The 18125-nt window shown below is 47.5% G+C and overlaps 1 protein-coding gene across 1 annotated transcript in view; it reads left to right on the top strand.

Moving 5' to 3' along the window:
- Window positions 1-18125, top strand: part of LOC121162057 (aminopeptidase O (putative)) — a 261196-nt gene that overhangs the window by 149470 nt on the left and 93601 nt on the right. The window contains exons 7-9 of the mRNA XM_040988871.1: window positions 2586-2688; window positions 3335-3442; window positions 12717-12760. Of these exons, the coding sequence (XP_040844805.1) occupies window positions 2586-2688; window positions 3335-3442; window positions 12717-12760 (255 nt within the window). The remainder of the gene's footprint in view (window positions 1-2585; window positions 2689-3334; window positions 3443-12716; window positions 12761-18125) is intronic.

Below are 18125 nucleotides of genomic sequence, written 5' to 3'. Positions count from 1 at the left end.
CATGGCTCAGGGGTGGAAGCTCCTCCGTGTCCATCACTGAGCATCTTTTCCTTCTAAAAGCCACCCCGTTTGACTTCTCACACACGCGTACTCTACAGCACCGAGCCGCCTTTAAAAGGCATCTCTCTTGGGGACTTGTGTGTTTGCCTTGGATGCTGTCAGCATGAAAGAATTTTCTGGAGCACTTCTTCATTTGGAGTGGGTGAAAGAAGTGGGTGAGAGAGAAGGAAGCTTTGGGAAGGACATTTTTAGGCAAAGGAAGGAAACAGTCGCTAAAAGCGTCATCAGGAGCGGGAGCCTGCAAGCCGGCCTTCAAAGCAGAGGCTGGCGTCGTTCTAGTTGCCTCGGTTCAGAGCGCAAGGACCTCAGAATCTCTATGTAGGCTCTGCCTCTCTCTCAGAGAGGTGTGCATCGTGGTTTGGATTTAGGCTGACTCTGGAGAAGTCTTCCCTCCCCCTGGGCTCTCAAAGATGGGCTTTACTGGTCAACGTTGGGGCGGCTTTCTGGATGATCCCACACTGCAGGATGAGCTCTGGGTGCAGCCGTGTAGAATGATGCTTTGCAGTGGGGATCTCACGTGGAGGTGAGAGGAACGAGGTGTTCTCACAAATGTGGCCTCATATATAAGTCAGAGATGAAGCAGAAAGACCGAAACCGTGCAGCTAGCTCTAGAGGTTGGTCCCAGCTTGCCTTCCCCCAGGCCTCTGTGGGTTCTGTACCCGGCGTGAGCTGGCATAACACAGTGCAGCCTGTGGCGAGGGCTTTATCAGGGATTCCTTGTGCCAAAGTGGAATGCTTCGTTAAGCTGTTAAGTTCTATATCCCCGGCCTTCCTTGCAAAGCGATTATTTTGAAGATTATTATTTTCTGTGTGGGACCTGGAAAGATAGGCCTGGTTATTCCTATTGTACAAGTGAATCAATTGAGGGTTAGAGAATTTAAGTGAAGAACAGGAAGTAAGAAGTCAGGCTAATATTCCCAGCTAGCTTTCCCAGATTTCCAAGGATTCATACCTTTCACGACGCCGCACTACCTTTTGTAAGTTTGCTGCCTTTCTCATACGCCAACCCTCTGATTGCACCCAGCCTGCTCTTGCCTCAGCACACGCTCTGCAATCCTTATCTTCTTTTGTGTGAATTATTTAACAATTGTTTATTTATGTGAGTTACACAATGACAGAGAGAGAGAGAGATCTTCCATGTACTGATTGACTCTGCCAAATGTCTATGATGGTTGGGACTGGGCTGGGCTGAAGCCAGGAGCCTGAAACTATATCCGGGTCTCCTGTAGGGCTGGCAGTGGCCCAAGCCCTTGCCCCTCTACCTCTGGCTTCCCTGGTACATTAGCGGAGAGCTGGGTCAGAGGCAGAGCAGCCAAGCCTCTACCTGACACTATTATGGGGTGCTCGTGTTGCAGACGGTGGTTGAACATGCTGTGGGACCAATGATTTGTTTTCAACCAGTTTTTTTTTTTTAAAGATTTATTTTTATTATTTTTTATTGGAAAGGCGGATATACAGAGAGGAAGATCTTCCGTCCGATGATTCACTCCCCAAGTGAGCACAACGGCCCGATGCTATGCCGGTCCAAAGCCAGGAGCCTCTTCTGGGTCTCCCACGCGGGTGCAGGGTCCCAAAGCTTTGGGCCGTCCTCGACTGCTTTCCCAGGCCACAGGCAGGGAGCTGGAAGGGAAGCAGGGCTGCCGGGATTAGAACCGGCGCCCATGTGGGATCCCGGGCGTGCAAGGCGAGGACTTAACCACTTGCGCCACCGCGCCGGGCCCTTCAACCAGTTTTAAAGCAGGTCAAAGTTGTAAATATTTTGCTACTTATTTTGAGTTTAGTTCTCGAAGCCTCATTGTCACACAGTGCATGAGCCTTTACTGTACGCCTGAAAGGATACATTATATTTCATCAGTCTAATTCTAAAAACCTTTAAACCTGAGGGAGCATGGTGGACAAAGGGAGGGTGAGTGGCGTTGATTTCAGTCCTGTGTCACCACAAATCCAACAGGCTGCAAGACCTCACTGGGCAGCTCCACCCATTTGCGAAACGGGAAGGGCGGTGTGTAACTGCTCTGTCCCCATCTCAGCTAAAATCCTGAGCTCCTGTGAGTTTTGTGGATAATTAAAAAATGGGTTTATACTGTCTCTTCAAATAGCCTTGATCATGAACAACCATTCCAGGGAAGTGGATGATATTGATATTCTCAATTTTTGAAAAAGGCACCAATTCTTCACTCCTCCAGGTGGGGCTACGTTTTCTATTACATTTCCTTGTCTCTCATCCTCACCCCCACCCCCAGAAGAGTATGTAGGTTCTTAAGTAATTCCTATTGGATTTAGCTTCCTTGAAGGCCTGGCAGGCTTGAATGTTGGCAAAGAGAATATAAAATATTTCCAGTTGGCCAACCCCAGCTTGGCAGCTGAAGAAATTGAAAACATTGGTGGTTTTCAGTTATACCTGGTGCCATGAAATAGAGTTACAAGTTGTTGAGCAACTCTGAAAATAAGAAGTAAGATGACAGTATGGTCTCATTTGTTGAAGAATGTGTGCTGTACTTAAAAATGTTACTATATCCTTTTAGACCCAGTAAAGAGAAGACTGGCCACGTGAGTGATTCAGGAGCATCTGTCATCAAGCATGGCCTCAACCCAGAGAAGATCTTCCTGCAGGTCCATTACTTAAAGGTAAGTACGTCCTGGGGCCAGGAGATGGTTGTCATGGCATGGGAAGTTTTAGCTAAAACCGGGAAGGTTAGTGACATGGCAGGGACAGAACAAAAATACCATCGTCCAATTGGAAAGACACACATGAGAGTCCGTTAATTAAAGCACTTTAGACCCCCAGGTAAAGCCATGCTGGGAAGGCACCAATCAATAGAAGCTGAGATATTCCCTGCTCTGTAGCTAGCTACCCTCTGCCTGCCTCAGGTTCAAGGGCAGCGTCTTTGGATTGCTGTGAGATTCCAGCCAAAAGCTATTAAGTGTTAAGTCTTTTAAGACAGAAAGTCCTTGTGGGGGTGCAGAAGGGGAGAGGACCTGGGCCTGTCTTTCCTATAAGTGATGGTGGCCATTCAGGCTTCGTGTGAACCAAGTCAAAACCAAAACGGTGTTTTGTTTACATTAGCAAAGACATGAAAGCCAGGCATGGAGCCCTTCCCTCATGGCCAAGTCCCCGCCTTCGCGGTCAGAATCCAAAGGGGAACTGAGACAGATAAAGTTGGCACATTCCAACATGCCTGGTGCACCAGTGGGGCAGAGAACCTGGGCTGCGTGAGCGTTTTCCCGATGAGCCTGTTCACTGGCGTCTTTCTTTTGTCTTCTTTTCTCCCAGGGCTACTTTCTTCTTCGCTTCCTTGTGAAAAGACTTGGAGCTGACACCTATTTTTCCTTCTTGAGGAAATTTGTGTACAGGTTTCATGGGCAGTTGATTCTTTCCCAGGTAAGATGTGTCCCCAGGAGTGGGTGGCAGACAGTCGGAGGGGGTATGGCAGGGAGGAGAGGATTATGCAAGTGTGAAAAAGGAGAGAAGAAGCTTACAGTCAAATGCAGAAAGGGAAATGGGAAGGTGTCCAAGTGGACACAGTGAAGTGGCATTCCAGGGAGACGATCTCCCTGTAATTTGGGCGTAGACTCTGACCCCAAACTGTCTTATCTACAGTGGCATGGGATAGTTACCTTAAAAGAAAAACCAAAGCAGATCTGCTTGTTCCCTCCACCCGAAGTCGCCTTTACAAGGTTGCTCCTTGCCACCCAGCTGCCATCTTAGTCTGCATGCCCGGGTCAGCCCACACACCAGCCAGACTCTTTAGCTCTTCCCCTGGGCACCTGTCTCACCTTGACAGGCATTGCCATCCTCCCTAATCATATTTTAACTCGTAAGTCTTTTGTTGTTGTTGTTGTTGTTGTTAAATTTCATTCTCTGGGTCCCTCACTTTGTGACTAATGGGGCTCTAAAGAAGTCATAAAAGTGCAACTAAAAAATGAATTCATTCTGCTGCAAAAGTTTTTGAACTCCATCTAAACTTTACATGATATGCATTTCCCCCCAGGAACTGTTTTTAAATTTTTTTTTTTTAACCAGAAAGATTTACAGAGAGAAGGAGAGACAAAGAGAAAGGTCTTCCATCTGCTGGCTCACTCCTCAAATGGCTTCAATGACCAGAGCTCAGCTGATCGAAAGCCAGTCTCTCTGGATCTCCCACAAGGTTGCAGATCCTAAAGACTTGAGCCATCCTCCACTGATTTCCCATGCCACAGGCAGGGAGCTGGATGGGAAGCAGAGCAGCTGGGGCACAAACCAGCGTCCATTTGAGAATGCAGGCAGAGGAGTAGCCAGTTGAGCCATCATGCTTCCCCCAAAAAACTGCTTTTAAAAAGATGTACATGGAAACTTATGTGGCAAAGAGAAAGGGAGGAGAGAAGGAAAGAAAAAGAGAAAGAAAGATTTTCCATCTGTTACTTCATTCCCCGAATGCCTACCCTAGCCAGGCCTGGACCAGTCTGAAGGCAGGGGTCAGCTGAGTCCAGAAATGCAGGTACTTGGGCCATCATCCCCGGCCTTCCAGGCGCTCTAGCAAGAAGCTGGATTTAAAATATGGAGCAAATGAGACTGGAACGAGATGCTCAGACACAGGTTACAACTATCCCAAGCTGCAGCTTAACATGCTGTACTGCGACTGCACCTACATTTGTTTGAGAAGGCAGACGTGCCTGCCCTTCTGCCAGCCCTCAGAACATGGCCACCACACAGTGGATTTCCTGTAACTATGTAATAAAATGGTGCATATCAAGATACGCTTGATTGATTGATCAATCCAAACTCCTACAACTCGAAACCACTTCTTGCCAAGATGCCGTAGCATGGAGCAAGTGCATTGGGCTGACTGTGATTCCTAGGCCTGTGAGGTCGCCAGCCCGTGGATCCCTCACTGCCCTCGGCCACATTGCTGAATTCTCCCCTAGGGGCAATCACTGTGTGATTTTTTTTTTTCCTTGACACCAACTTTCCTAAGATAAAGCTCAACATACCGTAAGGTTCACATTTTGAAAGTGTGCAGGTCAGTGGTTGTACGGCCATCATTATTACCTAATTTTCAGGAACACCAAAAGAAATCATTAGCACTCACTTTTTCCTCCCCCGTCCTCTGCCCCTGGCCCTGACACCTTCATCCCCAGGCAACCGCTAATCTAATTTCCATCTCTGTGTATTTTCCTGTTTGGACATTTCATATCAATGAGTCAGACAGTATGTGGTACTTTGGGTCTGCGTTTCTTTCACTTAATAGGAAATCTTCCAAGTTGTGTCAGTACTTCACTTTTGATTTTGATTTTAATTGTGATAAATATTAGTTACCATAATTTACCATAGAAGGCACTTTTATAAAAAGATTGGTTGATTTGAAAAGTCAGAATTAGAAAGAAGAGACAGAGAATCTTGTTTCACTCCCCAAATGGCCCGACAGCCAGGGCTGGGCCAGGCTGAAGCCAGGAGCTTCCTCCAGGTCTCCCCCATGGGTACATGGACCCAAGCATCTGGATCATGTTCTGCTGTTTTAACAGGGACCTGGGTCAGAAGCAGAGCAGGCAGGACTTGAACCAGCACCCACGTGGGTTGCCGACATCACAGGTGGTGGCTTAACCCACACCAGCCTCATCCCCTGTTTTAGTCCCTTGGAAGCGTTCAGTGGCATTAGATACAGTCATCCCTACCATCCATCTTAGAACCTCTTCATTTTCCTAAATGAAAACTGTGGGCCCATTAAACAGGGGCTCCCCCTTCTTCCCTCTCCCAGCCTCCGCCTACCAGCCGGAGACCTTCTGTCTCTGTGGATGGGACTGTTAGAGGCTCCTCACAGAGGTGGAACCCTGTAACATTTGTCCTTGCAGCTCTGGCTTATTCACCTAGCCCAGTGTCTGCCATGGTCATCCGTGTTGGAGCAAGCCTCTTCGTTCCCCGCCCTCTGCATTTGCTGGCACGCACAGACAGTGAACATTCCGGTCTAGCACGGGCGTGAATGTCTGGGCTGTTTCTACCTTCCTTCCGGTTGTGAATCCTGTTCCCGTGAGTGGACAAATACCTTGTTCGAGTCCTTGCTGCCAGGGTTTTGGAGACAATACCCACTCACGGAGTCTCTGGATTTGAGGAGCTGCCGTGGTGTTGCCCACGGGGGCTGCGCAGTTGCACTTTCCTGTCAGCGATGTACAGGGGTTCCCATTCGTCAACGTACCCGCCTTTCTGCTCTCTTGGTCCTTGCCATCCTGGGGGATATGAAATGAGAAGTACAAAAGCTGTCTGTTTCTCTGATGGCTAGTGGCGTTGAATTTTGTGTGGTAGCTATTCGTGTAGCTTCTCAAGAGAAATGGCTCTTCCTCTTATCTGTGCTATCTTCTATTGCCTCTTGTTTTATACGCACTGTCTTTTCCTGTCCTTGACAGCAAGGACTTCTTCAATTTTGCCCAAGTTCAGTTTGTTTGCTTTCCCCGTTGCTTGTGTTCAAAGGATTTCAGAGCTGACAAACTGTTGCTTCGCTGGAGCTCGCAATGATTTACCCCTATGTTTTCTTTCTCAAGTTGTAAAGTTTTAGCTCTTACTTGTAGGTCTCTAAAACATTTTGAGTTGATTTTTATAGGTGGTGAGAAAATGATGGCCCAGTGTCATTCTTGTGTGTGTGTGTGCGTCTGTGTGTGAATATGCAGTTGTCCTATAAACATTTGTTAAAAAAGAATATTTCCCTCCCTGGAATTGTCTTGATAGCCTAACCAACTGACCCCAGTTAGGGTTTATTTCTAGACTTTTAATTCTGTTTCATGGATCACTGCTTTTATACTTAATGCCAGTAGCATGCCGTCTTGATAACCATAGCTTTATATTGAATTTGGACATTACTTTTCAACAGGGTGTTGTGGCACAGTACATTAAACTACTGCTTGGTGCCACTCATGTGGGAAGACCTGGCTCACACCTGGTTGTGATAGCCAATTTGGGAGTGAACCAGCAGGTGGAAGTTCTCTCTCTTTCTGTTATTCTACCTTTCAAGTAAATCAATGTTTTAAAAGAAGCATTGCTAAAAATAAATGTTAGGAGATTGAAACTGCCATTTTCTCCCTTCACCTGTGTCTTTCATTTTTCAAAAGCACTAGTTTATTCTCTACTATAAAAGATGAGGAAAACAGCAATTATGTACTTATCCAAATTTGGTCCAGTTCTGTGTTTTTCATAATTATTATTCTTACACAGTTAAAGTTTCTTTCATTTGCAGTATATACTTTAACCACAGCTTTCCCAGCTGTGCAGTCGTAGTTCTCTGTTTTGAGATTTCAGTGTTAACCACTAGTCATGTTTCCATGCTTCTACATATATTTCTTGGTATTTTATTATTTAATTAGTATGTATTTTATTTTTAACCACTAAGATTTATTTTATGGGCCTGGCACATTAGCCTAGTGGCTAAAGTCCTTGCCTTGCATGCGCTGGGATCTCATATGAGTGTCGGATCTAGTCCCAGCAGCCCTGCTTCTCATCCAGCTCCCTACTTATGTCCTGGGAAAGCAGTCGAGGACGGCCCAAAGCCTTGGGACCCTGCACCCACGTGGGAGACCCGGAAGAGGCTCCTGGCTCCTGGCTTTGGATTAGCTCAGCTCTGGCTGTTGCAGCCACTTAGGGAGTGAATCAGAGGATAGAAGATCTTCCTCTCCATCTTTTCTCCTCTCTATACATCTGGCTTTCCAATTAAAAAAATAATAATACAAATTTTTAAAAATATTTATTAATTATTCAACTCTTTATTGGCTGAATTTCATTCTCAGTTGATGTTCAAGTTTCTGACTTGAGATTTTAGAGTTTTTCCCACTTGAGAATGTTCTCCTGTATGTTTACAGACAATATCCTGGAGCCACATTTTATCCCTTCAGAATTTGATAGACATTACTTAATGGCCTTCTGGCATTAAACTTTTTAAAGTTGGCCTACTTGGTACCAGTTAAATGGCAGACTTTTTTTTTTTAAAAGATGATTTATTTTGAAAGTCAGAATTACAGAGAGAGAGAGAAATCTTCCATCCGTTGATTCGCTCCCCAGATGGCTTCAATCACCAGAGCTAGGCCTGCCTGGGGCCAGGAGCCAGGAGCCTCATCCAGGTCTCCCATGTTGGTAGCAGGGGTCCAAGAACTGGGGCCGTGCCCTGCAGTTTTTCCCAGGCACAATAGCAGGGAAGTGGATGGGGAGTGAAGCAGCCAGGACCTGAACCAGCACCCATGTGGCCACAAGTTCACCAGCTATGCCACAGCACTGGCTTCCAGAGAATTCTTTTATCTGTGAGCTTTGGTAATTTCACCAGAAAATGGCCTTGTGTTCAGGATTATGTGTCCTCCTCTGTCAGCCCAATCCTGGAAAATTGTGTTTTTATGTATGTGTGTTAGCTTCTAATCTTCAGTGAGATTATCTTAATTGCATCTTTGAACACATTTTTTCCACTGTTGCCGGTTATGCCCATGTCGTAGCATTCTTGTCCATTCCTGCTACTTGCTGGTCAGTGTTGTCTGTTCCTTCTTCGTCAAGCAACGGCTTTCACTGATGTCTGCTCTTTTCCTTGCTGTTTCTGTTTCATTAGCACTCTTGTTTGGTCTTATTTTGGTTCTGCATGTATTGCCTTTGCATAGCAATCAGCCTTCTCATCTTGTTTTCCCATCTTTATCTTTGAACTTTCATCTGACTGAATTTGTGTTCTTGTGATGTACTCTGTTCATTTATTTTATCTTGTAGGACTTTTTTTTTTTTTCTTTTCTGTTCCTTGTTTCTTCAGGACTGGATTTTTTCGTTTGTGTTTTGTTTGTCATGCTTTTTTTCACTCTGTGTCTTTGTGTGTATTGTTATTGCATGAATTTGTAGAGTTACATGTCTAGTTATTGATGAGGAGGGACGGTGCTCCTGTTAATTTCCTTCAGATTTCAGTATGCTTCTTAGACCATTCCCTTTGGAATGGCCACCTGTCCACGTCGTTGTCGCTCTGCCCCGCCCCACTCCCCACTCCGACCCCTGTCTTGCCTTTAAAGTGACTTCTTCCTGATGTTTTGTTTATTTCCAGTTCTTACCCTGCCATTCCTACCCTAGCTTCGACATTTTGATTATTTATTTTGCAACCTCCTCCACCACCTCCTCATGGCCGTATAATAGAAATTGCTGGTCTGTTACTGCGTTATCATTAGGTTGGTGTCAGTTTATCCAGCAGAATATAGATGCACCTGCCTTTTATTGAATGCTTTTACCAGCACTAAAGTAATAATAATGAGACTTACCAGATTAGTCATGTGCCGAAATCAGTGTTCAGGTTTTTTTTTTAAGTTGTAATGATTAATTTAATGTTACTGGGTGTTCAAACTGTCTCAGACCGACCTGGTAGCATAGATTGTTAAGAGAGTAGGAAGTGAAAAAAATATTCTCCAGGAATGTATTTTTCTGGCTGGGGTGTGGGCTGCTGCTGCTTCTTTTTTTCTTAAAGATTTGTTTTATTTTTATTGGCAAGGCATATCTACAGAGAGAAGGAGAGAGAGAAAGAAAGATCTTCCATCCTCTGGCTTACCCACCAAGTGTCCATAACAGCCAGAGCTGAGCTAATCCAAAGCCAGGAGCCAGGAGCTTCTTCTGGGTCTCCCACATGGGTACAGGGTCCCAAGGCTTTGGGCCGTCCTCGACTGCATTCTCAGGCCACAAGCAGGGAGCTGGATGGGAAGCGGGGCTGCTGGGATTAGAACCGGCGCCCTGAAGTTAGAAGATTTAACTACTGTGTCATCATGCCAGGCCCTGGGGTATGGGCTTATAATTGTTGCAAAGGATTCAGAAAAAAAAATTCTAACCACCTGCCTCTATGCCATTTTAAAAATACGTATATTTTGCTTGTTACTTTTGGCCTTTATTTAAATAGTTTTCAGGGGAGTGCTGAGTGGACAAAGTGGGACCCCTGCCATGCTGTAGCTAGCTGACTTTGCCCCATCCTAGGATTGACCAGAAAGGGATGAGTTCCTGGTGCAGTTCAGGTTTCTGAGCGGCTTTCACATAGCTGCTGAAGAGGGGAATGAAGACAGATGAAAGCATGCAGGGGAGCTGGCGAGGGAAGGAACGGCCATCAGAGCCATTCGTGTTAACTTCATCGTGTCAGCAGTCTGCTGCTGAGCTGATTGCCAGTGTACGAACAGAACCAGGACAGCTGGTGCTTCGTGGTGCAGGATCAGCCGTGAGGGTTGATTCTGTCAGCTGATGGCACACAGACCACCCGGATGAGCCCAGGGCTCCTCCTGGACTGCCTGGACCCACGGGCAATAAGTATATCAAACCCTGAGGCAAGCGCCTCCCCCAGGAGTTGAGGTGGGAGGGGAGGGAATGTGACTCAGCGGGGCACCCATGTGCCCTGTTGCCTGCACTGACGGGCAGCCCCCTGCTGGCACAGTGAGGTTGCCGGCTGAGCTCAACCCTGAGGCTGCAGAGGATGACTCAGAATGGCAAGGGCTCTGAGGCAGGGTGGGGCAGGGTGGGCCGCTGCTTCCTGGGAAACTGGCACTTACCAGTTGTAGCAGGGAAATTGCAGAGTGCACAAACACAATTTGACAATAATGAATAAGGAACGCGATCTATTGGAGCCAGCGTTGTGGCATGTTACCGGTTAAGCCGCCACCTGTTAGGCAGACTTCCCACATGGCTGCCAGTTTGAGTCCCAGCTGCTCCACTTTCCATCCAGCTCCCTGCCAATGCACCAGGGAAAGCAACAGAAGATGGGTCAAGTGCTTGGATCCTGCCACGAACGTGGGAGGCCTGGACGAAGCTCTTGGCTCTTAGCTCCGGCCTGGCCCAGCCCTCACCGCTGCCATTTGAGGAGTGAACCAGCAGTTGGAAAGTCTCTCTAAGTCTGTCCGTCTGTCTGTCTCTCTCTGCCTTTCAAATAAATAAATATTTAAAAAGCAATCCACTAACATATTGAATTTTCCAAAGTAATCTATTAGACTATTTTACATGATAATTTTTCCTTTCTCACCCAACATTTTACAAAACAATTTGCAAAATAATGAAAACAGTGGCTTTAAGAACCTCAAACAAAATTAAATCTCATTCTCAATGCTACTCTTTGTCCTTCCTCCAGCTGCTGCAGGTGCAAAGGAGGCCGTCAGCTGTGAGGCGTCATTCAGATTGAAGCAGCTTTCCCTCCGTTTTGTCTGCATGCTCCGTTTCTTAAATATGAGTTTGTTGTTCTCTGTATCATTTACATTAGGGGACGCAGCACACGACACATGAAGTTGCAGGAAATCCATCTTCCATTAGCACTCCTCCTAGGGAGACTCTGTCCCTGAAAACACTCAGAAATGGAACGACTGGCTTGGCTGACTTGGCGGCGACGGCTGTGCTTCAGGGTGATGATGGAGAAAGAGCGCCTGTCTTTGCGCTCTGGCCCTCCGTGGTCCTGCCTGGTTTGTAACCAGGAAGGCGCGGGTCACTGCTTCCAAGCCAGCCCTGGGAGTCAGCTGAGTAGCGTCTACACAGGCTCATGAGCAGCTGTCCTGGGTGGGACTGTCTCACGTAGTCTTCATGGATGAATTTCCGGGCTTGTTCTTGAAGGGATCTGCTTTTTAAATAATTGCTTTCTGCTCGTTAAAGGGAAAAGGTTCAAGCATAGATCTTATATGCTGTTTAGTCTCGGGAAGTTCCAAGAAAGTTAAATATTGTTCTTACTATTCCATATTTCTGCAAACAGACACCTGATCAGATAGTGGGAGTTGACATTAGCAGACAGAAGAAGCACAGGACAGAAAAATAGTTACATTTGAATTCCAGATAAACAACAAGTAACTTTTTATTTTTAGCGAAATTATGTCCTTAATATAAGTGCACTTTCTGTGTTTTATTCTCTTTGTAAAACCTAATGAACACCAAATCAAGATTTCAGATTTAGATGGGCCAGGGAAAAAGAGATCACAATACAGAAATTAACAAATGGAATATAAACGCGTGTCTGTATTTGAATGTTCTAGGTCTTATGGCAATGCAATTATGCTCTTAACAAGTTCTGATCTTTCAGCAATATGTGCTTGAGTGTTTATTGATGAGTTGTGTGATGCTTGGGATTTGCTTCTAAATGATCAAGGAGTCTGGGAAGAGGGTGGAGCGGGTTTGAATGTGAGTCGATGGGTAGATGAAGCTTGATTTTCTTGTCTACTTTTGATTGTGTGTGTGTGTGTGAAGTGCTGTCTTCAGGTTTGAAATGCCCAGCATGACCTCTGCCGTGTCCAACAGTACAGGATATGTATGGTGGCCTGCAGTGAGGCTGCAGGTGAAGGGGGCACTCACGAACCATGTTCACAGTAAAGGACTGCCCTGTCCCTCAGTGGGCACGGTTAGCCGAGACAGTTGCGAAGTAGCCTCCAGGAGTTGATATTCTCTGGGCAAAGCTCACAAGGGGAGGAGATGGAGAGGAAAGGAAGGACAGTGCTTATGAAAACAGCTAAGTACAAAATGAACTGAACCGTTGGTCAGAGTGACGTCACAGTCTTGTTTCTTTGTGGTCTCTTTAAAACAATTGCATTGAAATCCTAGAAAATGAAGACATTGAGCACCCGGGCTAATAAGCCTGACGTGGCCTAGCTCTCCTCACAGGTGTGCCTTCAGGAAACAGAAGTACTCAAACTCGCTGATGGGCAATCTTAACATTTCTGTTTCCCCCTTATTCCAGGATTTTCTTCAAATGCTGTTGGAGAACATCCCAGGAGAAAAAAGGTAAGGACCAACTTAGGAATTAAAATCCTAGGATTACCTCTTTTTAAAACATTATTAAGATTTATTTATTTGAAAGGCAGAGCAAGGGGCCGGCGTTGTAACATAGCAAGTAAAACCTCGTCCTGTGATGCAGGAATCCCATATTGGCTCCAGTTCCTGTCCTGCCTGCTTCCTGAAGAGAAGATGGCCCCTACCGCCCACACGGGAGGTCCTGATGAAGCCCCTGGCTTTGACCTGCTCCTGCCCTGGCTGCCATGACCGTCTGAACTGATGTCTCTTTCTCTGACTTTCAAGTAAATAAATGAATCTTTACAAAGTTTGAAAAGGTAGAGTGGGAAAGAGACAGAGAGATCATTTGTCCCACTTGACTCTCCAAACGGCCGCAGTAACCAGGGTTAGGCCAAACCAAAGCCAGGAGCTGGAACTCCACCCTGGCCTCCCACGTGAGTGGTAGGGGCCAAGTGCATCTTCTGCCGCCTTCTCAGGCACAATATCAGGAAGCTGGATTGCAAGTGGAGAAGCCAGGACTCGAACTTTCTCACTCTAGTATGAGATGCTGACTTCACCAGCAGTGGCTTAACCTGCTGCCCTCGCCCCCCATCCCCACTCCAGCTTCGCTGTGAATGCTACAAAGTGACTTTACCATCATTTGGCTTGCTACAAGCTAGAAGATTCACTCTTCCTCTCTTAATTGAAGCAGGGACCTTGCTTAGCCAATGAGAATCATAGGATAATCAACCAGCTTTTGAAGTGGCCCTATGTGAGTATTGGAATCCCCAGAGTCATGAGCCCCAAACGTGGTATGGGAGACAAGCCAGGGACTGTGTATGGTCTCAGCTGCCGTGGCAAAAACTGGGGGAGAGCAACCTTCTAAAGGGTAGGGTTGATAGCGGGGGCTCCAGTTAACAAGGGCTCTCTGGAATGAAATGTAATTTGATTACGGGTGAAAACTTAGTGCAGTGATCAGACCTGGGATTTGACACCAAGTCCCCACCCCCCAGGTTCTTTACCCAGCTCTACACTTCCCCACCGTATAAGATTCCACGCAAATCACTCTTACCCTTGCCAATTGCCATTTCTGGCCTCGGTGGCAGGGTTTTAGGGAGGATTAAAAGAGCTGGTGTATCTTGGTAAAATGCAGGCTCTCCATTCATGGCTTGCACGGTTATCACAGTCATCAGCATGCCAGGTGCTGGCCTAGCGATCTGGGTCTGAAACTGTTCTCCTACCCACCATATTACAGATGGGGAAACTGAGGCTCTCCAAGGTTGTGTAACTTTCCCGAGATCCTTTAGTGGTTGAGTTAATGCAGATTGCAGTTGGATCTGACTGGCTGCAGCCTGTGCTGTTTTCTGTGTATTGCTCCGTAGAAACCCGTGGTCCTAGAGAGGAACAGGCTTCTGACCTTGCAGGGTGGTCCATGCTGTTTCGTTGAGGGGGTATGAGACTTAATGGCATGGGTTGGAGGAGGCTCATTCTACCTCTCCTTTTGATTTCCCATCTTAGCATAAATTCTAAAAGTGAACGCCCTGAAACATAATTTATATATTTGAAAGACGGGAACACAGATCTACCTGCTGATCATGTCCTTGTACCTGTGGAACAGCCAGGGCTAGGCCAGATCAGAGGCAGAGCTGGGACTTCCATCTGGGTTTCCCATGTGGTGGCAGGCACCCCACCCTATGAGCCTTCACTTGCTGCCTCTGAGGACACACGTTACCAGGAAGCTGAAACCGGGAGCAGAACCAGGGCTCGAACCCAGGCACTCCATCTCACTCACTGTGCCAAATGCTCTTCCCTTGACACAGACTCTCTAGGAGCCAGACTCTAGTACTCAGAAAGGGTCACAATTTCCTCTGCTGCCTTCTGAACCCTCTGCCCACTTTTTAGCTATGTTTTTATGCATGTCACACATTTCCAAATGTGGAAATGAAGTCTCCAAAGCCAATACAGATTCAAGCGACGCCGGTCCTCTGGCGTGGATGGGTGCAGGTGCAGGAGTTGGCATGCACGCTCAGAGGGACTAGGGGCCATGAAGGCGCAGAAGTATCTCCTAAGCATCGCCTTACCGCCTGGCTGTTTTAGGTTGAACTCCCCCCCACTTCCTTGCATCTGCCATTGGGAATGGCTTCAGATTCTTTCTGAAGGTAGGCTTGTCTTTTGTGTTTGTATGTTTGTGTGTGTGAATAATGCATAACTACACACACACACACACAGGAAGACAATGTGTCATACAGGACTGACATACCCAGGTTACATGTTTAATTTGTTGGTTTCTGCCTCGTCTATGGGCCTGCCATCACATGCCGCTGAAGGTAGCCCTCGCTGCAGGAGTCGGTTTTCTGGGAAGCTGCTCAAAGGGAGTGGGTCTGATTCTGATTTACAAGGACAGAGACTCCCCCAGGAGCAAGGCCAACAGCTTCCCCTGCACGATATGTTGCTGTTTTCTTTGTGTATACCTATCCCAGAACAACTTTTCAAGCCCTCTGATAGAACAGAGCCGTTCCCTTAGAAACTAAAGCAGAGGTGGCGGAAAAAAAAAAAAAGAAAAAGAAAAGAAAAGGAAATCTCTAGAAAGGCCTCGTTACCTCCTGAGGCTGTTCCCAAAGCCTGCGTCTGAGCGGTAACTACTTTCTTTCAGCACAACTTCTCAGGACAGAAACAGAGCCATTTGCACTGGAGCGGCAAAGTGCATCTGGGGGAGGTGGGGTGCTTGGAGGTCTTCTCTCATTTTAATCTTCTTCCTAATAAGGTTATGGAGTTCATGGGGATGGCCCCGGAGCTCTGGGGGACCTGGATTTTATCATTGTGAGTATTTATTGAGGCAGCATACTGGGCCCACAAAGAGACTTTTGTTGCGACTGTAGAAGTCTAGAACAGCCTCCCTGTCTTACCGCTGGCCTCCAACCACCAGCCGCATGCTCTCTAATAAGATACCTCTCACAGTTAGAATCCTCTTCTTGCGAGCAAGTTTTAAGCTGCTGTTAAAAAATAAATAAATAAAAATAGTTCTCCTTCAAAGTGAAGGTGATTTGACTCTTCCAACCAATCTGTTTCAGTAAGAATATCAGAATATGTTTGAAAACTCAAGCGTCTTCTTGCCCGTTCACCAATCTCAGGATCTTACTGGGCTATTAAAACAGGCTGTTTACCGTATTACCCTGTGCCACATATTGTACCAATTGTGTCCAGGTCTCCAGTGGCCCCACACCTACCCCCTGGAGCCTCTAATCTTTGGCCTCTTTTGCAAACTGATCCTGGGGCACATCTGTTTGGCACGTGAGCCACTCAGAATGGCACAAGGCCTTTGAGTGCAGACCAAGCAGCTCGCATGAAGACATGGGGGAGGGGGCCGAGAGGGGGAAGGCAGGGACTTTCCATGTCTCCTGGCCTTTGCCTTGTTCCCTGGCTTTAAGCATTTATTTAACATTCTCTCTCCTGCACACCTGCCATGTAGTGGGCTAGAGGCAGGACACTGAGCATCAGAGACGAAGGAATCCCATGCCCGGGCTCTCCTATTGACTGCTGGAGATGCGGATGGAAGAGTTTGTGAGGACTCCCTGGAGGAAGTGCCCTGGTGAAAACCAGGGTCCCGTGGGCCCAGAGGAAAGGCCTTTTGACTGTGGCCTTGAACCTCCGTCGCTGACATACCCAAAGAGGCTGAGAAAAGGAGTATGGTATCCAGCAAATGTTACACTCCCCCTGCATGGGCAGTGTGGGAGACAGAGTGGGATGGGCAGGGGCATCAAGGACCCCCAGAGCCGGCAGAGCCCTTAGAAGTCATCAGAGCAGTGTGGTCAGGAGGGCTTGAGAGCTGCGGCAGTGATGGTGATGGCAGCAGTGGGGTTTGGGAAGTGAGGAGCAGAGCCGAGCTCGAGGCCGGCTGATTGTGAAACTGGAGCAGAAGCATTGCCACGGGCCCAGCCGCTCGCTCACACTCTGAAGTCGTGTTAGCAGAGTGAATGGAAGAGCTGGGGTAGAAGGATGGCACAGAGGAGGCGGGAAAGCAGTGTGTTCAGAAGGACGTGCAGACAGCTTCTGGGTGCCAGGCTCCCCCTGGTACAAGAGCCGCCAGAGGAGTACCCAGCTTCCACACCACTTAGTGTTTGTGTTCGCAAGATCCCGTGTTTACTTTAACCCAATGCTTTTCCTCCCCCAGGGAGCTGGGGGGTAACTCATGTAAATGTTCTGTCAGCAGTCTTCATTATCTACCGAAGCACCAACAAGCAGATAATCAGGTGCAAAGCCTGGACACTCACACCGTTCGTGTCCACATGTAGAGGAAGAACTTGAACTCATCAGTGACCAGGCGGGCCTTCAGTATGACAGTTAAGTGGCACTTCGGACACTGACTCGCCGGAGTGGGCTGCCCATGCCAACCTCTGCCTAGTCCACTTCCAAGGCAGCTTCTGGCTCCTGCAGCCTGGAAAGGCAGCCAGTGAGGACTCAAGGACTTGGGCTCTACCATACCTGTAGGAGACCCCACTGGAACCCCTGGCTCCTGGCTGTTGTTGGCATTTGAGAAGTCAACCAGCAGATGGAAGATCTGTCTCTTTGCTTTCCAAATGAAAGTGAGAAAACAATTTTATTTAGTTGTAAATTTCCAGAATTTAAAACTAACATGCAGAATTGAAGTCGCCCTTGAGAAGGAGGGCGTTTTCTGTTTCAGATGCTAAGACCTGAGGTTGGCCGTGCTAACCCCGGGCACTGCCAGAACCCTCAGGGTCTGTCGTTTGACTCAAGGGAAAGTCATTGGAAACCATACACTTTCCTTAAGAAACACTGACAGAATGTGAGCTTGGGAATCCCAAGGGGGCTGAAGGTAGGAGCTAAGACTGACCCAAGGAGGCCTGACTTGATCAGTACGAGTTGCTGGGCCTCAAGTACCAGAGAGGTGTTTCGGCTCCCCTTCCTTGTCACCCAAACTCAGCAGTCCACTGGGCGAGCTAACGCATGAGCAGGGCCGGGCAGGGGCGGGACCGTTTTCCACACAAGCCACTGTTTATCTTCTACTCACTCAGACATCATGCACAGAACAACTGGTCACTTTCCCAGCTTTAAACCAAGCTTCTTTTTCTAAAGCGGCAAGCAGCCTGCCAAGGTGGCAATGAGTGCCCCCGTGATCACAGGTATAGCCTCCTCGGAGACCCCTGAGGTTCAGAGTTGCCTCACAGGATGCAGGGGCAGAGCAAGGGCGCAGCCAAGCCGACGGTGAAGCCACCTGCTCTCCCGGATCCCCCGGAGGCCTGGCTTTCGGGAATGAGGCGGGCAGCAGCAGCAGCGGCTCGCTGGTGGGGATACGGGGGGCCGTGCAGTCGTGGTTCTGTGTACTTTGAGCTCTCTGTATAAAATCAATTTCCATAGT

This window comes from Ochotona curzoniae, unplaced genomic scaffold (genome assembly GCF_017591425.1).
Source record: "Ochotona curzoniae isolate NIBS_2020 unplaced genomic scaffold, NIBS_Ocur_1.0 contig_50, whole genome shotgun sequence".
In the NCBI taxonomy this organism is placed as follows: domain Eukaryota; kingdom Metazoa; phylum Chordata; class Mammalia; order Lagomorpha; family Ochotonidae; genus Ochotona; species Ochotona curzoniae.
The sequence above is the reverse complement of the archived record's forward strand: the minus strand, read 5'-3'. Positions and strand labels throughout refer to the sequence as shown.